Source organism: Styela clava, chromosome 4 (assembly GCF_964204865.1).
Source record: "Styela clava chromosome 4, kaStyClav1.hap1.2, whole genome shotgun sequence".
Lineage (NCBI taxonomy): Eukaryota > Metazoa > Chordata > Ascidiacea > Stolidobranchia > Styelidae > Styela > Styela clava.
Window position 1 is genome coordinate 7,772,849 of NC_135253.1, and position 22,334 is coordinate 7,795,182.

Below are 22,334 nucleotides of genomic sequence, written 5' to 3' on the forward strand. Positions count from 1 at the left end.
TGATTTCTTACCGATATTGTCATACATGTTGTCTCGTAATTTTGATAAAATATGACTAAGATCATGAGGTCCTTTATGAGTGTTTTGTCCATCCAATGTACCAGATTTGCGACCCATTTGTGATGCTGTGGTAACTGGTTCCCAGACAACATCAATTTCCGATCCTAATTATAAATGAACATTAGGATCATTTTGTGAAGTGTAGGTAGTTTATATAAAAAGGTTGGTGCTCCCGAAGTATGCGAACCAAGATGGCGGACATCGGAACGTAACATGGGTAACTGGTTAGGGTTAGGCGATAATTTTTTTCCAATTTTCCTTATTTTAGTCCTATTATCAGTTCGAAGACTATCCAAGAGCCTCCCGTAGTATTTATACCTAAAATTATGGCCTAACCCTAACCTAGTACACATATTACATTCCGATGTCCGCCATCTTTGTTCGCATACTTCGGGAGCCCCAAAAGGTTTTTTCAACATTGATAACATTTGAAAATATTTCATTTTCAGAAGATAACTGCTTACCCATTGAGTGATGGGAAAATATTAAAAAAAAATTAATATATCTAGAAAGATTTTTTGAAGTTCAAGTCAAATAACTGGCATTTATTATACAGCAGCTGTGAAAATATAGATTGTCTTACCTTCAGATTGTGACTTGGTATCACCATCATTATCAATCGATAAGGATATCACATCACTTTCAGCTTTTCCTGATTCAGAAAGGCTGTGTCTAATCATAAAATAAATAAGTTGAGTTTATGTATTTTTGCGCCTTTTTGTCTGATATAATGTATAAGCATATTCATTCACATTGAATGCTATTGCTTCTTTGTGGAAAGAATCCTTGGAAACTTGATACCAAAAAATTCACACAAATTTGCAACAATTTTTTTGGGCATCTGGAAGACTTTCAATTCCTAATATTTTGAGGCTGCGTGAAGCAAATGCAAATTTACCACTTATTGCAAATTAATTTCCAGACCATTTTTCATACATACTTTCCATGATCATCTCCAGCACCGATGTCTACAACATTCTGCTTCTCAAAATACTTATGTATCGACTTATTTTTATTTCTCAGAATTTTTCTTTCATGGTCTTTTTTGAAGAATGTGGTTCTGAACGTTGTTCGTTGTCTGGGAACACCCTTTTCAGGAGGCTTCGGTTTCTGTAAGAAGAACAGATGTTTATGATAATCATAGTAGTTATATACTAATAACTTATAGTTTGAAAGATTCAAAAATGACACAGAGTTGGTTATTTACAATTATTCAATTCAAGTTCTTAATAATTGAATATTGTACTAATCAATACCAATTGATTAACTTATTCAGCCCATCCATAAACATTAACTTGTAAAATCTCTTACAATAGTAAGTTCATTTGATGCGTCATCCATTGTAATTTTGCTTTTGCTGACAGATTTAATCACCAGTGAATCTTCTGCTCTATCATAAAGGCGAGACATCATATCCTAAATCAAGAAAAAAGATATCAGGCTTATTATTTTTGCCAGCGAAAATATTACAGCAGTTTCGCTTGCAATTAATTTATATTACAAAGCATTTAATAACCAAACTTCAATAGTGCTTTTTAAAAACTGAAAAACATATTCTATTACATAGCTCAGTTTGTATTGGTAAAATGCGAAATAAACCCACTTCCTTTTCTTACACAACTTCTGCCCAGTAATCTAGTACATGCATGCAACATTATATATTACTCATTCATTTATTGAAGGCAAAAAAAATAACAATATACTGACAGTTCCCTTCTTTTTTCCTTCTGCATCAGGTGCCAAAAATGATCCTTGTTTATTTCTTCTAGAAGCAAGTTGGGATATTGATCCTGTTTCTACGCTTTTCATCTGAAAAGAAATAACTAGTTAATATAGTAATATTGAACCATTTAAAATGTTTTTGAAACAAACCAATGATATCAAAATAAAAATTTGAATATACTTTTGTTTTGAGAATTACTAACATGATAAAATTAGTTCAAACCTGTTAAGAAATGTTAACATTACTTTTATTGGGATACCTGTCAGTATTGGATAAAAGTCCCTGAACGGTGAACCCAAATCAAAAGTATAGTTTTGGGTTATCTAAGATTTGAGTCAATGATGGGTCGGAGCAATTCTATCAAGATAACTCGAGTCACTTTGAGTCTTCGATGAATGGTAAATTCATTCCAATTCAAGTTGAGTAAATGACTTGAACCTTCTCGGCACTGAAACCTGTACCTGATTACATACACCTAACCTAATTGATTTTTTTCAAAGACGTTTTACATCTTTGTTCCAGACAAGGCTCTAAACAAGCAGCTCCTGATACATACAGTAAGTATATACTATTTAGAAAGCGTTGAAACTATTTCAGTTCAGCATTACCTGCCTAATCTATTATGTTCTGAGCAAGACATGGGGTTTGAACCCAAAATCTTTAAGTTTCAACTGATTGACCTACCATTGTTGCTCTGCCTGTCTGCTGTTATTATTAATTTATGTTTTTTGTATATTTCCAATAATAACAGAAATAAAGATGCGATATACCCTATACCGGTAATAGTCAAAATGAAACAATATAATTATAATTAATTCCAAACCTGTGTTTGTGATGCCCTACTGATTGCGGCATTTGTAGCTGTAGCTGGTGTTGGTAGAGTCCCAGTTGGCTCTGATTCACCGCTTTCCGCAATGAATTCCCTACTTGACATTTTTTTTATTCTTAGGAAGGTCTCATACTTGAATTAATATTTTCATTCATATAAAGGCACCTGAGATATTCAAACATAAATACTGCATTGGCTACTGCTTCATTGCAAAGACTTGGAATCCAACAGAAATTGCTAACCGTCTCCCCGCGACGGTAGACGCTTTCATTACAACGACTTCGTCATGCTTCAATTTCGAGCTAAGAAAAGACATCATCAGTGTGGTCGGTCTGTTTCAACCATTGAGGTGTGGTTTCAACGACTAACATACCCGGTCTGGTTCAATAACAAACTTGAAAAAAGTTAGAAAATTAAATTTCACTATATTAATTCATATACCATTGGATCTTTTAATCAATGGTTCACGGTTGGAATCTTCTCAGAACTTCAGTGATCGCAAATCTGTGTTCGTCTTGTAACGTGTAATTGATTTTTATTATATATTGTGTCGTATTCTGCGTTGGAACGTAATAGTATATATTTACGGTTGGATTCATATCAGCAGGCAGTCATTCAAAGCAGGCTATTTAGCCTACTCTCGTCGCCATCACCCACTCTTAAAAATCCATCTGCTACCTGCTCATATGACTCCAATTCTTCTTGTTCAATAATATATATATTCTGTACTCAACCGCAAAAGATAAAACCTAGCTTGATATGCACCTTTCTTTTTTATTAGCAGCTATAATGTATTTTTTTTAATATTTATCAAGTATGTCATGTTATGAACTGGATATGTCTCTGGCATTAGCATTAAAAAACAAGTTTTTTACGGACAAAGCCGAAGAGTATCTGGCTGAGAAATTTTTGGAAAATTTCTTTAACCTAGCTAGAGTAAAGCATTCCTTCCAACCATTATTCGAGTTAAACTTAGAGAACGTAGTGTAACTCGGGCCATATTTAGACGGTGCCAGGCCACCGGTGCCTAGGCCAAATTTGCATCACAAGTATGCAGGCTACTGTAATGATAATAAAGTTGCACTTGTAGATAGGAGGATTAATTTACAAAAGGTAAAAACGATGATTAGGGCCAATACTAAAGATAGGAATTCGGATATTCAATTGGGATTGCAAATTTTCCCCTTTAATAACTTTTAACGTCTGTCGTCAATGATCACTTATAAACTTTCACGTTTATCTTACTGAACGTACGGTTTCGCAAGAAAATAGATAGTTTATCGATGTTTTGCCAATATGACGCTGACAGAAATACTCAGCGTTCATAAGAAAATCATCTGACTTTTGCGGTCTTCGGATATTCAATTGGGATTGCAAATTTTCCCCTTTAATAACTTTTAACGTCTGTCGTCAATGATCACTTATAAACTTTCACGTTTATCTTACTGAACGTACGGTTTCGCAAGAAAATAGATAGTTTATCGAGGTTTTGCCAATATGACGCTGACAGAAATACTCAGCGTTCATAAGAAAATCATCCGACTTTTGCGGTCTTCTGGTGATTCCCGATTGGAGAATCGACCCCAGGCGTCTTGGCCCGATCATGCAAGTATTATTCGGTATAAATATTCGAATTTTTCGATAAAAATATTCGATTTTGCCCAAATCCTAATTATTTGGTTTGTATGGTGATGTATAATTACCATTCACATCCTCGTCCTATCAGAGCGGTTCTTGAAACCGCGAATTGGTTGCAGATTCATCCACAATCAAAGTCTATGTTTAGATCCATAAGGTACAATAAAAGGGTTAACCATATCCAACCTGGACTTACAACCGTACTGACGGCCGAGACTGGTTTTTATGGTAATGTATAATTACCATTCACATCCTCGTCCTATCAAGGCGATTCTTGAAACCGCGAATTGGTTGCAGATTCATCTACAATCGAAGTCCATGTTTAGATCTATAAGGTACAATAAAAGGGTTAACCATATCTAAGCTGAACTTACAACTGTACTGCCGGCCGAGACTGGTTTATATGATAATGTATAATTACCATTCACATCCTCGTCCTATCAAGGCGATTCTTGGAACCGCGAATTGGTTGCAGATTCATCCACAATCAAAGTCTATGTTTAGATCTATAAGATACAATAAAAGGGTTAACCATATCCAACATGGACTTACAACCGTACTGCCGGCCGAGACTGCCATATAATCTATACTACAGGCTTGGGTTTCCTCTCTTTCGGGGTGAAATAAAAAGTCTCGATGTTTTACAGCAACCATTAGGCTATGCATCTGAAAAAAAATAATTGGCTAACTCAGGGGTCGGCAACCTACGGCCCTGCTGCTTAAAATATAACTTCTGATCTGTGCGAAAAAGTGTGATTCATCGGTCTTTAACTTCCTAAAAAACATGTGCGGCCGCCAATGACTTGCAACCTTTAATTTTGGCCCGCGAGCGACAAAAGGTTGCCGACCCCCGGGCCGCTAACTGATCCCACACCCAACATGGACTGGCAACCCATATGATTGAGCCGTCTTATAGGATTTGCTTTCCCCGGGAAAAATATGTAAATCCTATCCTATTACTTCCGCTATGGCACGAACATCCAATGGCTGGCTGACCTTGAACTCCCGGTAGAGCGTGATCGTCGTCGTATATATACCTCGTCATAGTTTTACCGCAACGAAGCGACAGCTCGGTCTGTCGGTATTTTCCAAGTGAATCTACGGGATAATTCCGGGAATTTTGCATGTATATTGCCAGCAACACTTATACATATACACTCATACTTATACTTTTCTTATACTTATAAAAACATGTGCGGCCGCCAATGACTTGCAACCTTTAATTTTGGCCCGCGAGCGACAAAAGGTTGCCGACCCCTGGGCCGCTAACTGATCCCACACCCAACATGAACTGGCAACCCATATGATTGAGCCGTATTATAGGATTTGCTTTCGCCGGGAAAAATATGTAAATCCTATCCTATTACTTCCGCTATGGCACGAACATCCAATGGCTGGCTGACGCGGAACTCCCGGTAGAGCGTGATCGTCATCGTATATATAACTCGTCATAGTTTTACCGCAACGAAAGGACAGCTCGGTCTGTCGGTATTTTCCAAGTGAATCTACGGGATAATTCCGGGAATTTTGCACTGCACAAAAGTAACACACACGACTTACTTAGTGGTTACAAAATATAGCGTAACACTACGGGACAGCAAGTATATCATGCATTTATTTTTAGTGTGTTGTGAGTTGTCGCGATGGTACAGCAGGAGCCCATATTATTTTCTGGTGCAGTAACTGATGGGACGCTCTATGTGCCACTAAAGTTACTCAATGCAATACTGTAGATCAGGGGTCGGCAACCTAATAGGCCGCGAGCCGAGGCCCTGAAAAACGCCTAGAAAGTGAGTTTCGTAGCGCACATCAGGTAACTACCTGAAAATGATTTTAAAATGTTCCTAAAAAATTTAGTAACAAATATTGCCTTGTTCCCACTTCCAAAAGTTGCACGTTTTACGGAAAAGACGCTTTTACTACAAGAAATATGTGCTACGATCTGTCCTATATTCTCTACATTTTCGGCAAGGAACAATGACTTCAGCATGACGTAACAATTGAATTAAACCAGCTGTTAGCGAGCGGATGAATATTAGTTATTACTGCTTGACCTTGCGCTGAGTCGGGCAGGCTTTCCATAGCCCTGTTTAGTTATTATTAGTTAAGTTATGCTAAGACGTTGTTGAAAAATGTATAAGTAAGTTATTAAACACTTGTAGATCCTTACCACGGATATGGGCCGTGAGACGAAGCCATGAAAACGCCCAGAAAATGAGTTTCGTAGCGCACATCTGGTAACTAAATAAATTCTTCAGTTTTGTGTGAAAACGAACATAATGAACGCATTACAGCTTGTTCCACAATCCTAGTGCTGAATATAAGAGGTTCCCGGAAATTCAATAACCATAAGTTTACAACACATACATGAGAACTATGCAATTCGAGAGCCCTACAGCACACTAACACAAATGTATTCCTGTGATGTTTTGCCTGACCAAAATCGGACTTCCTCGGTCAATCATAATTTATTACGTAGATTACGAAAAATATGGCATACATGTAACCAACAACAAAAAATACTTTAATTGTGTGACAGGAATCGGGAGTGACCTCGAAAGCAGCGACACCAACAACGCTGATTCACATAAATAAATTTTATGTAATAACCACAAGCAGTCTACAACATGAACAGCATAAAAAGCTACATCCATTTTATAGAAGCTATCAAACGTATTTATTTTTAAGCAATGAAGTCACAAATTAACATCGTGAGCACGAAAACACAAATAAATCAGGTATTTCTCACTTAGAAATTTACCGCAAAAGTCAAGAAAATTAACATAGTGAACAGAAATATTACAATTTACAATTAATCTTTTTTTAGTTTATGTGGTTATGTATTTGAACAAAGGCAATAATACTTCTAGAAACAGGACTACGACACTAACAAATGTCCGAAAAACAAAACAAATAAATGATACATATTAAATCAACAGTAATATCTAATTCACTTTCTTCTGAATTGTTTTCGAAATCCACTATCTCAAAAATCGACTTTTCCTCTAAAGTGTACTGTGATTTTTGCAGTCAATACAAAAACAAAAATCTGTGCAATTTAAGATGATTTTGGCACACTTTCATAAATTATTTTGACTATTTTTCTTACACTTGCAGTTTGCCAACTCAAGAACTGATTTGAGGGCCACATGCTTCTTCAGTGAATCATTGTTGGGTGGAGAGTATAATCCTTATGTTTGACAGTGTTAAATAGACGTGCCCTGGTATCATTTACATTCTTCATATCCTCTTTAAATTCCTCAGCTTTATTTATTAATGCCTCGTTAACTTCAAAAGATCTTCATAGTCGAGGGAAAAAAATGAATTGAAAATCTCAATGAAGTCTCCAACATGAATTTGATGGGCAGTTCCAATTGCAGAAAAGTGCTAAAGTATTTCAATATGAATAGCCCATCTAAGCTGTTTGCAACTATTATGATTCCCATATACCTTTAAGCTTCAAGACTTCTTGTTTAATCCATTTTATAGCACTGATAGCAGCAGGGATCAGAGCCTGCGTTAGGTCGGATTGGTGGAACATTGCCGTTTTCTTTTGTAGTACAGTATCTAAAATGAGGAAGAAAATAATATTTGGAGCAGCATGAGTTTAAAAATACCCCTAAATACTAACTAATACCTTGAATACATAATCATAATGCATTTTATCTGATGTACTAAATGAGCGTATATATGCTCATTGCATGTACTACAGTCCAGCAGTGTTTGCATACCATTACCGGTACCGTACTACACTATATCTACACTAAATTTTGATATATCACAGTCTGAAATGTCCTATGACAGTATGAGTATGAACTATAGACTATATTTTAAAACATCAACTGTTTGTCTACAACTTGATTTCTCACCTCTCAATCGTTTCCAATGCTACCTTTCTTTCCACTCCGGCATAACTTATCATTGCTTCCCAGGTTCTTGTCGACTCTATGAATTTAGATTTAGACCAACCGACATTAGTAAAATTGATTTTCTTCTTTTTCACACAACCGTGCATTACAGAAATAGATAGCCATTCATTTCTATTTCCAAATATGCTGTGGCCTGTATATAGTAGTATAAGTCTGCTGAATAGTCAAGAAGAGTCATTAAATTAATCATAAACATTTCATGCAAGCCAGAAAATATCGTTGTTTGAGACATATTATTCTAGGTCTAGCCTTCCTTGGAGTTACCGCACCGCACCTATTTAACAACGTCTTATGAGCTAGTGCTCAACTAAAATTGCTATTTATGGTAAGGATATGCAAGTGTTTGATATCTTACCTATACTTTTCAACACCTCCTTAGAATAACTGAACTAATATTACCGGTGACTGAAAAAAACTATGGAAAGGCTACTCAACGTAAAAGCGAGCAGTTGTAGTACATCTGATATTCATCCGACCACTGGGGATCCACCTACAGCTGACTAACTTGACTGTTACGTCTTGCAGAAGTCTGCGTTCATTGGCCCATGATACCGGAAAAGCAGGGAAAATAGGACAGATGGTAACACATATTTATTGTAGTAAAAGCGTCTTTTCTGTAAAACGTGCAACTTTTGGAAGTGGGAACAAGGCAATATTTGTTACTAAATTTCTAAAGAACATTTTAAAATCATTTTCAGGTAGTTACCTGATGTGCGCTACGAAACTGAAAGATAAATGGCCTCGGCTCGCGGCCTATAAGGCCCGCGGCCAGATCTTCTTGAAGGAAAACTCTATCCTAATTCGACAAACCATGCGAATAAATTCCCATCGATGTTTGGAAATACATGTTCATGCGAACAATTATTGGACACGTCAGTGGACATAACGATCGTTTTGTGTTGTTGTTGTTGTTCTTCATCATGTCATTCTTCTTCCTATCGATATTGAAAACCCGTTTTTATCTTTGATTACACGACCAATTTCTTCGAAATTTCCAGTGCTTAAAGAATAAATGGTTCAGTTTGAGGCAGCTAAAAAGTCAGTCGCCATGAGTTTGGCCATAGCGGCCATGGTTTGGAAATACCTCCATGGTTTTGCGGCAGCTTCAGGCGCCACGAAATACTTAACTGTCCTTGGGATCTTGGGTTCTTTACCTGACTGTGTCGACTGTTTGAGAAATTCTGTAGACTAGGATGAGTTATGGTTGGGGTCTTGCAATACCACCTGGATGCAGATGGCCTCGATTTCCAGATTGTCACGACAGAGTGTGAGATTTGTCTGTTTCAAGAGTTGTTAAATTGTGTTGAGTTCCCGAGTTTAGATAGGATAGGATTTACATATTTACCCCGGGGGAGAGGAAAGCCGATAAGACGGCTTATCCATATGGCGAACCACGGCCTCTCGTCCGGTTATCATTCCAAGTCGGGTATGGGATTAGTTTTACTGTATTATTTGTTTTCTGAAGCATGGACTTGGTGGTGGAGGAAGCCGTAACCGACCAGCGGTTACGTGAACCACCCAAGGACGGCGAGGAGTCCAGCAATCCTCTCGCACATAACCATCCATGCATGGGATTCGAACCTGCGAACCCACGCAGAGTAATTAGAGGTGCGGTGGCGAGCGTATTCCAAACGCTTAGCCCGTTGAGCCACACCGCCGCGCATTTGACAGTTTCAAAAAACGTTGCCTTTTGTCACCGTACCTCAGTTGTTCTCATTTTAAATCTGTATTTCAGGATTCTTGGCCATATGCTAGTCTAATAACTAACCTTAGATTTTGTGTTTAATGAGTTGTAGAAAACTTATTCTTTTGTTGTGATGGCGGCGAATTTAGTGCGATTGTCAAGATGTTCCAATCACTTAAAGTGTGTCGGAAGTGGTCGACTTCTGAGGATTGAAGGTGCCTCAAGAGTGAGTACTGAAGTATGAAATATGTTTTCTATACTTTTGTATACCTTCAGACCTTGTTATTTAACCTTGTTTTTTATGCTATATGTCTGTATGTGCTATTCACAGGCTCTGAGACTGCTGGACTGACAAATCTATCACCACTGCACCACTATTATATGAATTTATTTATTGATTTTTACAGACAACAAATCTTCACATGTCAACGAAGCATTTGGCAAGAGACAATCAACAACAGTCAGTATTTACTATAATTCATAATTATTGTGTGTTTATGATTTATCTTGCCTCATTTATTGTGCTACCTGAAATATGTCTTGGACATTGTACCTGATTTTATTTTCAATAGTCCATAATCAGGAATATAAAATGTATTCCTTTAAAAAAATTCTACCTAACATACGAAAAAAGAAAAATTATTTCTAGGTTCCTAATGCCAAGTAATTTGTACTGACAAAAACTAGTTTTTTTTGTGAAGTTTCGTATTGCTCTTGTAACTATCAAAACTAGGAAATTGATTTTCTATTGAAAATTTTACCTACTTTTAAATTTTGATTTCAGATCACAATTGTTGCAAAAATGGAGTAGGACTGATAAAACATATTTCTGGAGATTCATACAAACAAGTTCAACTTCATGTATGTTCACTTACAAAGTTGTCAATCATTACTTTGTTAAATGTCACTACTAATATATAATATGTACTTTTATAACTTTCAGTAGAAGGCTTAAAAATTTATATTTTTCAGTGGAAGCTGTCACAGTAAACTGTCCTGCATTTGCTGAATCTATTTCAGAAGGTGACATTCGTTGGGAAAAAGGTATATTTTCTACATTTCTATAGAGTATTATTTAGGGCATAGGTTCTCAAAGTGCTCCGTACGGAGCCCCAGGGCTCCGCGAGCGAAACCCAGGGGCTCCGCGAGCTATTCGATTACTTTTCAAAATAATGACTAGTTTTGTAACTGTTCAAAGAAGCAATAACAGCTTTGATAAAATTTGACAACAATATAGCCTCGAAATATGGAAAAGAGGCGGAATTAAAAAATAACATTATTTAAAAGCTGGAACGCAGCCAGGATTCTCAAGCGGTGGGGATTTGAATCGGAAATTTCCGCGCAACATTCTTAGCGATTATAAAAAAACGGATAACGAGATTTCTTTTGCGTAAAATATTCAATGTATGGCCGATGCGAGCATTTAAAGTGTCTTGTCGTAATAATTCAATTGTACTCATAGTTACTCAAGTTTCATTCGAGATTACTATTAGGATTACTAAAATGAAAGAATACTATTCTAAAATCCATAAAATACGTGATAAACTGCCAAGTATAAATAAATTAAGGGAACTTGGATATTGTGTATTGAACTGCAGGTCCTTTCTCCTTGTTTACTTTCTACTTCGGATCCGTATGTGGTACTCACCACAAAGATGCTTGAACGAGATAGTATTAAAGTGATAAGTAAAAATAACATGATCTATTTCAACGAAATAGTAAGTATATTTGTGAGCTTTCGTTAGATCATGGTCTAACTTCTTCAAACAATACAAGATATAACTGTAAATATAAAGATCACATGAATTTAATTTATTTTAAAATTAAGTTTTCTATAACTGATTTAGATGCTATGGTAATTTAATAATAAGGATATGGATTAAATTACCATAGCATCTAAATCAGTTATAGAAAACTTAATTTCAAAATAAATTGAATTCTTGTGATCTTTATATTTACAGTTATATCTTGTATTGTTTGAAGAAGTTAGACCATAATCTAACGAAAGCTCACAAATATACTTACTATTTCGTTGAAAGAGATCATGTTATTTTTACTTATAAATAAATTGGAGTCGTATTTTTGCGATCTTGGAATTTGTCAAACTTGATTTGTTCTGCTGCACTCGAGATTATTATTAAGCAAGATATCGCCGTTTGAAAAATCACAAGATCTGAGCAAAATACGATTGAAATTTATTTTAATGCATGCGGCTCCGTCGGTGGGTTCAGAATAAAAAAAAAGTTAAGTCGCGCACACAATTGACTGACTGTGTTTCGATTTCGCAGTTACTATACAATGAATAACCAAAGAAAACCTAACATTACACCAAATTTTGAGATTTACAATGCCTATAAAAGCGTTTTTAATCTGACGTGAGTCTGCTAAAACCAAACTTATAGCGTGATCTTTTATTTTAAGTTTTAATATTTTAGAATGCCGTTTTTCAATCACGAAATTTGAGTTGCGATTTACCCCTTATTATTAATTATTATTTTTAGCATTTCGTCCCCGATGACTATATGGTAACATGTTTTTCACATTGAACTCATAATTCCCCACGAGAACAAAAAAGCAATTATCGTCGTCATTGTGAAACAATACATGTATATGCCGAAGAAAATTTTTGATTTAGGGAGAATGAACACTGGCGTAAAGATGTTTAAAAACATGCCATGCTGACGAAAACTATCAGTGATTGTAACAAAATGCAATCGCACACGTTATTAGCGGCCTTTTAAGTCTTCCGAAAATGTCAAAAGGGAAAGGATTCGACCCCTAGTTTATTAATATGTTTGTCAAGTGTCAAATTTACAGCTTTTGTAAGAGTATATATAATTTATCTTTGAAATTTTGATTTATTTATGACTTGCATTAACCCCATTAAAAAAAGGTTTAGCATTTAAATTAAGTTAAGTACTTTTAACTTATTCAGGTATATTTATCGGAAAGCTACAATTTTAACATTTCTTTTGGGGCTCCGAGAATAATAGTCAATCTTTTCAGGGGCTCCGCAACACCAAAAGTTTGAGAACCCCTGATTTAGGGGATGTTAGACCATTTAAATTATAAATTTTATGTATTTGTGTGTGTGTGTAATCATGCATAGTAGCATTCATGCAAATATTTAAGACAATAAGCATTTTAAATTGTTATTGAATCTACAAGGTAGTGTATATATTTTAATTACAATCGAATTTTGTGCAGTTTTGACTCTTGGGAACTTGCATTCTTCTTACTTTAGCCGCGAGTCACTTTTGGCTTTTTATGTCATTATAGGATTTTATTGTCTTCTTACTTCTGTCGTCCTAAAATAACAAATATGGATTTATTAGTATATTCTTCTCCACCACTCCAACATGCGTTCGTACTTTTGTAACATAATGATAGTAGTACAGGGGTGGCCAACCCAAGGCTCGCGGGCCACATGTGGCTCTTGCTCTGGTTTCATGCAGCTCTTTTCGCCTTGGTTATTTAAAGAAAAATATAACTTGCAAACTACGATTCATCATGTTTCAATTAAACATATTAGGATTCATAGTGCATTCTTCTTTTACGTCGAAGATACGTGAACGCGTTCATTCACTTCACATCGTATCCAAAATGGATTTTGGCGGCAAACACGCATTTGAATGAAGTTATTGAAGTGCAGATAAAACATTACAGACTACAGCGTCAATGACTCATTTAATTGGATTGTTTGAAATTTCCTCTAGTAAATTGAGTTGAAGATGATCTATCTTTATGAGGAAGACCAACTGAAATGCGCTTTAATTAAGGGATGTGACCATTCAGTTATGGAAAAGCATGCCAATGGAAAAATACCCCACGCTGATAATGTGGCTCTTCGCTGTTATAAAGTACGAAATGCGGCTCTTGGTCTCTGACTGGTTGGCCACCCCTGGTCTAGTATGTTGAAATTATCACTTTGATTCAAATTGCTCAAATCTGCAAACATTGAAAAGCATGGTATTTTTTTGTATCCTTTTAGGATGGGCTGTGAACATTTGATCGTTCTGGGGCGTGGACAATAGTATAATAATGAAAACAAATATCGTGTTTTTTTGTAAAATAAATTACAGTATACCCGCCCTATACTTACTAAATTTTCACTGATTGCCACAAAATTTGATATCACATGAAATTGCTCTGTTCATTATCTATTTATTAAAATATATTTCCTCTTTGGAATTGGTAAAACTTTGCAAACACATTGCCTCAGGTATAAAACATTTTGTGCAAGTAACACCTCTTCCTCCAGTTAAAATTTAGGTATTTTCATTGTATTCTAACTTCTTCTCATATGTTTAAAGCTGAGGGTGAAGCAGTTGAAGAAGATGAAACTGTGGCTGAAATAGAAACTGATAAGGTATGTCATTTCTGTTTAGTTTGACCAGATTACTGCATCAAAGTGAAAAAGTAACCAAAATATAATTTCAATGTCAATTGGAAATGTTGATCAAATAAAAAACAAACTACCAGAATCTTCATGGTAATTATATCTTCAAATGTCTTGGTTTACTCTTAATAATAAATTTGTTAAGATATAAAAATTAATTGTTTGGATGAATTTTACAGGCGCTTATTGCACTTCTCAACTTGAATATGGGTACTTGTATCCAATATTGTAAATTGATCAGGTGATTCACAGTTTAAAAAATGTTTTTTTTTAATAAATACAGACTTCAATTCCAATAGCCGCACCATCAAAAGGTGTTGTTGAAAAACTGCTTGTTGAAGATGGTTCAACTGTTACCCCAGGAACACCTCTGTTTACAATAAACTCGGGTATATATATGCAATCGTATTCCTGATATGTAGCATTCTTCATTTGTTGAGTTTTGTTATACTCCTTTTAGTAATTTCTTCATACTTTATTAATTTGGAAAAAATGATTTTATTTTTTTCTACCCAGTAAAGTTTTTCGAAAAAGCAGTGAGTCAATATTGTATTGAACCATCTGAAATGGCTCAGGAATTTTGAATCTATTGAAATTGACTTGTTCATGTTTCCCAGAAATACTTAATAGGCTGTATCAATTAAATCAGGGGTGTGCAAACTGCGGCCTAGCAAGCTAGCAAAATCTGTGGCAAAATACACGATTTATATTACAAAAACGTGTTTCTCACTGCATTCGTTTGAAGTCGGCGTGACAAAAGATTGAAATAGCAGATTCTACAGAAGTTTATATGCGTTTTAAATCCACTATTTCTGCAAGAACCCCTAATAATGCCGTAAGATCAATAGCAAATATAGGCAATTTTTGTGCCTAAATTAAATAAAGGTGCGGCCCGCGGCATCACCCAGTTACTTGTATTTGGCCCTCCAATAAAAAAGGTTGCACACCCCTGACTTAAATTAAATCGAACTGTAACATTCTATATTGTAGACGGTGCGGCAGCAGCAACTCCCAAATCTGAGCCAGCGGATGTTCCTGCTCCTCCAACACCCACCCCTGATACTCCCGCTTCATCTCCCCCTAAAGAGATTCCTTCAACTTTACCTCCTGCTCCTCCTGTACCTACCCAACCATTGTCAACCATTCCTGTTGCTAGTGTTCCAGTCACACCTGTCAAAACTTCAACGCCATCTGTTTCAACAGAGCAAGTTACTGGAGCTAGAACAGAAAATAGGGTTTGTTGAGAAATCTTTCTAAATTACTTTAACTGATTTAATAATGTTTGCTGACCAGTGAAGTAAAATAAAACGGGTCATTTCAATACTGAATACTGATTGTTCCTCCAGGCCAGTAGTTTTCAACCGGGGTTCTGCGAATACCATCCAGGGGTTCTGCAACTTCCCAATTAAATCCAGAGTCCAATAATTATGTGTCCATATTAATAGGTTTGCCACTGTTATTGAATTTGCGATACTTGACAGCATTAGGTTTGCTTTTATATATATTTATAGTTGAAAAGACAATTTCAGACAATAGAAGACATTTAAACTATTGCACAAGGGTTTCTCGAACCTCTGGAATGTTTCATTGGGGTTTCCGCTCTGCCAAAAAGTTTGAAAACAACTCTTTCAGACTTAATCAACAAAAGAATCTTAGCAGCTTAGTGTTATGCTATTTCGCTAGATCTTGTAATTTGTATTTATATGGTTAAAATAAATGTTAGTGGTCTTCGTAAAATTCTGTAATACATCTGTTGCTGTACTATTTTAGGTTAAAATGAACCGAATGCGGCAGAGGATTGCTCAACGACTGAAGGATTCGCAAAATACTGCTGCAATGTTAACCACATTCAATGAAATTGATATGACGTAAGGTCTTTTTTTTGTAGTTGCATAGTAAAAAATTTAGACTATAGAGTTATAAAGTTCAAATATTCAAATACCATACTGATAGTGCATTCATCTGATACGGAGAACGTGGAGTCAAAACACATGTATTTGAAACAATATTGAAAACAAGGCTTGAATACTTCAATCTGTATATGCAGTATGTGAAATACCACCCTGCTAACCTATGGTAACACAGACCATTAGCCATAATTTGCTTTACCCATGTATGACATATTTGTTACACTCAGGTCAATCAAGTATTCTTCTATTGTAACATCCTCTTGATCTTGATGTCCTTTTTCACTCTACAGAAATATTAAAGCATTGCGCAATAAGTATAAAGATGATTTTTTGAAGAAACATGGAATAAAATTGAGTTTCATGTCAGCATTCATTAAAGCATCTGCCTATGCTTTACAAGACCAACCTGTTGTCAATGCAGGTAATTTTACAATTTTTCATTTAATTCTGTAAATATCCACAGTGAGTTTTGAGCTTTCAATATTATATTACGCCAAGTCAATGTCTCACAGTGTTTTGTAATTGATGCTGTTTTCTCAATAAATTTCGATTTTTAGAATAAGAAGGATTGACCTTGACTTTGGTCAGTTGCTGTAAACAATATTCTGAAGGAATCTTATGATTTTGCATACTGAAAAATTTAGACTTCAGTTATGAAGATTAAATTATCAAGATACCAATAGTACATGCTCGTGTCACAAATAATGTGGAGACAAAACTATTACATTAATAACTATTACTATCTATTACATTATTTTTGTTCACTTTTTACACCAGTGTTGTTAGTGGATATTTAATGTAATGTAATTACCAATTTTTTCTACAGTGATTGATGATGCTACCCAAGAAATGATATATAGAGACTATGTTGACATCAGTATCGCCGTAGCAACACCCAGAGGCCTGGTTGTTCCTGTATTAAGGAACTGTGAAGCCATGAACTATAAACAAATTGAAAAAGAAATGAACGAACTTGCAGCTAAGGTTTGATTCAAACCATGATTGTCTGAAGATTGGTACCTGTTATGTAATTGGTGGTGCATGGTTAATAACGTTAGCTCCTTAAGTAGAAGCTTGACTATGTGTTTGTTCAATGGTCAACTCCTGTCTGTTACCAGGTATATTAAATTGGGTAATGCAATAGGGGAATTGGGAAGGTGAGTTTTTTTAAACTCATACTTTAATTCCGTCATCTGTACAAGTAGATACTTGCCAAAACATGAGCAGTATTTTGAGTTTATGCTACAGTTCTGGAAATTAGACACTGAAAAAAGGCCAAGCCCTTATCAGTATCATGCAGTGTTATGGAGCACACTATCGTGATGGAATGTGCCTTATTACTATTTTGTATATATAGTTAGGCTAAAAGACATTCAGGTAACATGTTTGTATCCTTCATTTTAATTTTACTACTTTTGGTTCTGCTATACAAGTAGTACTGTTTAAACAGATTTCAATATTATTAGTGATATGATTTGCCTAGTCGTTACCTGTATACCAACTCTTTTATAGAAATTTACTTATTATGTTATAAATTCGGTATCTCTTATGTGTTGCAAATTTTCATCAGTACTATAAATTAGAATGCACGTAAATACAATTTATGACAATTTATAAACTGGTAAATTTGGTTTGAAAAATGAAAAAGTTTTGGTTTTTAACTAACTTATAAAATATCCTAAATCAAGGTCATATTCAACATTAAATTTAATTTTGTTGTCCAGTAGGCAATGACTACCAAAGTATAAACTCTTCTTGAAACTGTTATTCAACTTACAGCAACTGATTTTCTCAGCGTTTACTTTTTGCTGGTTTTTCAGGCAAGAAATAATGAACTTGCAGTTGAAGACATGGATGGGGGAACTTTCACAATTAGCAATGGTGGTGTTTTTGGATCAATGTTTGGTACACCTATTATTAATCCACCTCAATCTGCAATTTTGGGAATGCATGCTATTTTTGATAGGCCAGTTGCAATTGATGGAAAAGTAAGAATCTGATAATTTATATGTTGTTTTGAAATGGCTGTTGCATAGCTAAACATAAAATAGGATTGGTAGACTTGGATGTGTGAATTTGAGAAAAGTTTTACTAAATATTTTGACTATTTAGAGTAGGTATTATTTGATGAATAATTTTATAGCAAGTGTATGGTATGGAAGGTATTTATTTGTCTAAGTTATGGTATAATAAACACTTCATAAGTATATTTTTAACATATTTATTTTTTTCATATATATATATTTTAGAGTTATTTTGCTCTATTCTACTAGAGTCATTCTACTGATTGTAATTTTCCACCGTGCCAACTGTTTTATTAAACCTATTTTAAATAATTTCAGGTTGAGATACGTCCCATGATGTATGTTGCTTTAACGTATGATCACAGGCTGGTGGATGGCAGGGAAGCTGTCACGTTTCTACGCAAAATCAAGCAAGCCGTGGAAGATCCACAGATTTTACTTTTAGATTTATGATCGCACATATAGTAGACAAGAAGATTCATTATTATATTGTAATCTATTTTGGCCTCCGTGGCCTGTTTTGTTCGACTTCAAATATGCGCTTCAATATTTTCGTTGGGATGCCGCCTTCTTGAATGCCTGTTTGAAACTATACTAGTTCAGCCTTCTTGAATGCCTGTTTGAAACTATACTAGTTCAATTTTGATTTTTTTCAAGCAATATCTCATTGTGCGAAAGTTAAGTTCAAAAATCTTGAGTCTGGTGTGCCCTTGTAAAATTTATTGGTCTGTGTAATAACTGAAGAAAATACACTCATGGCATTCAGAATTCGTTCTCAAATCTCTGAACGGCTGTGCACTTTTTCTGTTTGCTCATTATTCTCTTTAGAGTAGACCAACAATGTGGTGCTGTATATTGAAATTTGCAAAGATCAAAACTTAGCAATAGGATTAAGCAGACAGGGTTGGTAAAAGCTGGCTGACCGGTTGATGTCGCAGAACAAATGGGACAGATTGGGCTCTAGTTCTTGTATTCAACGGGTTGGGGCCGGCGTGTCTTGAAATTGCTAGGTCTTGAATAAGAATAGTTAACCGGATGCCCTTAATTGTTCCTAAAACTGTGGGAATGTGTAAAGCTGAGAACATCTTGCCATGGCGAGGGGCAGGATTATGTTTCAAACTTTAATCCAGGTGAGGCGATGCTATTTTGATATTAAATTGCGTGAGGATTGCCAAAGGAAGCTGGTTTTATATTAGTTTAATCTGCGTCCCCTAAAAGAGAGCCACGCCAAAATTTCGTATTTACACAACCTTGTTACAGGAAGAACCAAACAGCCTCAAAAAATCCACGTTCATAATCTTCAATTCACCTCCAGGTATGATATTTCTGATTTGCGGCAAGAGCTTATTTTTAAATATCCATTAAGCTTTGCACGCAATCATTTCACGTACACTTAACTTAGACAAAAATAAACGGGACAGAATTTTAAGATTCTTTAAAAAAAAAAATTTTCCCGAGGATTGACATAAACTGCCGAGTTCAGGTATTATATCACAAGATTGGAAAGGTGAAATATACGGTGCCATCAAATTTATGACTCCCCACCGTATTTATTTATCCCTTATCATATCTATACTGCTTTCGGATATTATTTACATATTCATCCCACGTCTTAATTAAGAATAGGATGTACATAGTTATCCTGATTGTTATATGCGAAAAATGAACAATAAAATTTGTAGTTTGTAAAAACACTTCATAGGGCTTTAGTTTAATATTTACGGTTTAACCAGAAGTTTCCATTCAACGTTTTTAGTTCTGTAGTTTATTTTTACTCATTCACCCCCCTCTTTCGCATTGGAAACTGCACTAAATCGCGGAAATGTATGTGCAGTTAGCTTCGCGATTATATCAATGAATAATCATAAATGGGTGATGACACAAAGATGTTTTAAAAGTTTAATTTTTTACAAGCTGATAATAAAACGAAATGGCCCGAAGGAGATACTTTATTATAACATTTTTTTAAAAACGGGCGCAGCCGATATTAAAGTGCGTCTCGATTAACGGCCGGGAGGATTTTTGGTATTTCTATTTTATCTGCTGGGCGTTGTCGAGCGTGAAGTGGAGGTGAGCGTTTTGTCTTGTCCTGCTGCTTTCGCGGTCCGTACGTTTTGCTTTGATTAGTGCATGGGCCTGCGCTTCAATGAGTGTCACCATGTGTTGGCTATATATTTAGATAGATGAATAGTTAGTGTATTAGATAGCGTTGTAAGTTATATATTTGTTATAAGGAATAATTTTTGGCTGCAGAGGTTTCACAGTATCATCATTCAAGTCGGTTTTAAAGTAACATTTTCAATCCCATATTTTATATATTTTCGAAAAGTTGGGAAGCTTGCGATCGGACAAGATTTTTTTTCTAATTTTCCATATTTAATTAAATAGACTACTTATGATGTTAAATACATTTAAACCAGAAAACACAATTTGAGCTAGGGCAGTAGGGTGGCTTAGCTACTTTGAGGCCACAACCTATTTGCAGCCCTCAACTTAATAGTCTTAATTAATGTCGAAAAATTTAACGAACCGCGACGATATTTATCTCAAGTTATCGTCCACTTATCCCTCGTAGCTCCAGAGCTCTGCGAAATTACACTAAAATGTGATCACAAACAACGAAGTTACGACCGAAGCAAAAAAGCGGACCATTTTTCCATTTCGCCAACTACCCATTGTCCTCGTAGGAAAGCTTGAAAATTCATAGAAACACAAGAAATAAAAAGATGAAACGTGTCAGGTGTGTAGAGTTGTGTTTCTTTCAACCATCTTCAAAGTTTCGCGTTTCCACATTTAAAGTGGGGGGGGGGGGTGGCATTTCCAATAGGTCGATAATATCTTTGTCGACCAATTTGTTTTTGTGTATTTGATTGCTGCGATGCGGTGCTTTGTTTGTAATTTGACGAGTTGTTTGAAAAAAACGTGTTCTTAAAATCTAAGCGGTCAGAAAGGCAATTAAAAGCCTGTTCTTTTCAGGCATGGCTGCGTATGTTGTAGTATGAAGCAGAAATGATGTTCAAGGCTCGAAATCCGTGGTCGCACACTGGTTGTTCGGTCGCAAATATGTCTTACTTTGGTGGATTGTATAGCTTTAACCCTAGTCGTAGAAAGTTAATTTGAGTTGTTGCGTGTGGAATAAATGCCAATGCACCTACAGTGAAAAAATTAACTGATTAGAAATATTGGTTTTTATTTTATATCGGTTCGGATGAAATTGTCCACAGACTGGCTGTACCACCCTAGTTATGTTCTGCCTGTCGGTGTGGCTCATCATGCTGAGCGTTTTGAATACCCTTGCCACCACACCTATGAGAGGGGTGTTTTGCCATATGACTAAGCTGTCTTATCACCTTTCCTTTCCTCCGGAAGAAATATGTAAATCCTAGCCAGTGTGCAGCATTTTCAAGTGCACCAATCTTAAATTTTTGGTGTACTTTTTTCGTTCTTAAGCAAATAAAAATTACAGAATTGCATTACAGAGTCTGAACTTGCAATGTTGACCCTACAATTTTTCATGCTATGGTCTGAAATCTTCCCTACATCTGTACACCATGCACTTTAGAATAAATTTGTTACTTCCGAAGGTTAACTTTATAACTTAAAGTCCACCCCTGAAACAACATATTTTTGTAATTTTATAAGGTTTTTTGACAACTATACTATAAGAAAAGTCATGATGTTGGCAATTTGCAATTTCAATCATTTAGTGATGACATGCTTTTTTTCTGCTGAATAACTACAATAATATTTGTGCCCAAACTAAAACTATCCTTTCATGTCATCAGATAAGATCTTTCTAGTTTATTTATGCATGAAAATTGTATAATTTTTAGAATTGTGTATTGACTTGATGTGAAAATTGCAGTAGCTATTGCTACTGGTCTGAGGATATATACCATGTTTATTCATGATTTTCTCGTTAGGAATATCAAATTCATTTGTATCTGCAAGTGATATTAGTAAAATCTGAATCCTCAAACTTCAACATCTCGGATTCAACATTTCAATTGAAATTAAGTATTCATGCCTTTATGAGTAAGCCATCTTTGCCAACAGCAGTATTGAACTTGATAAGACACCAAATATTATGGTCATGTTACCACAAGTTAAGTGTTCAATCAGGATTTGAATAGCTGAA

The 22,334-nt window shown here is 35.5% G+C and overlaps 2 protein-coding genes across 3 annotated transcripts in view; one reads left to right on the plus strand and one right to left on the minus strand.

The window, feature by feature from the left end:
* The window catches only part of LOC120325869 (dynein axonemal heavy chain 6-like), a 75,188-nt gene extending 72,330 nt beyond the window's left edge, over positions 1 to 2,858 (minus strand). The window contains exons 1-6 of the mRNA XM_078111765.1: positions 2,607 to 2,858; positions 1,768 to 1,869; positions 1,372 to 1,476; positions 1,001 to 1,170; positions 644 to 732; positions 12 to 164 (exon numbers count right to left, since the gene is read on the minus strand). Coding sequence (XP_077967891.1) covers positions 12 to 164; positions 644 to 732; positions 1,001 to 1,170; positions 1,372 to 1,476; positions 1,768 to 1,869; positions 2,607 to 2,717 — 730 coding nt within the window. The 5' untranslated portion in view covers positions 2,718 to 2,858. The remainder of the gene's footprint in view (positions 1 to 11; positions 165 to 643; positions 733 to 1,000; positions 1,171 to 1,371; positions 1,477 to 1,767; positions 1,870 to 2,606) is intronic.
* Positions 2,859 to 9,912: 7,054 nt separating this feature from the next.
* On the plus strand, positions 9,913 to 18,964 carry LOC120326785 (dihydrolipoyllysine-residue succinyltransferase component of 2-oxoglutarate dehydrogenase complex, mitochondrial-like). Of its 2 annotated transcripts, none has more exons than XM_039393131.2 (12): positions 9,913 to 10,101; positions 10,271 to 10,323; positions 10,648 to 10,724; positions 10,836 to 10,907; positions 14,177 to 14,232; positions 14,546 to 14,651; positions 15,253 to 15,497; positions 16,033 to 16,130; positions 16,463 to 16,593; positions 16,999 to 17,156; positions 17,993 to 18,160; positions 18,515 to 18,964. In XM_039393131.2, exons 1-12 carry the CDS (start codon positions 9,997 to 9,999, stop codon positions 18,647 to 18,649), a joined length of 1,404 nt encoding a protein of 467 aa, XP_039249065.2. In that variant the 5' UTR covers positions 9,913 to 9,996; the 3' UTR covers positions 18,650 to 18,964. The 2 variants fall into 2 exon arrangements, with proteins under 2 accessions (XP_039249065.2, XP_039249066.2); XM_039393132.2 differs by having other exon boundaries at positions 9,913 to 10,089.
* Positions 18,965 to 22,334: the final 3,370 nt, after the last annotated feature.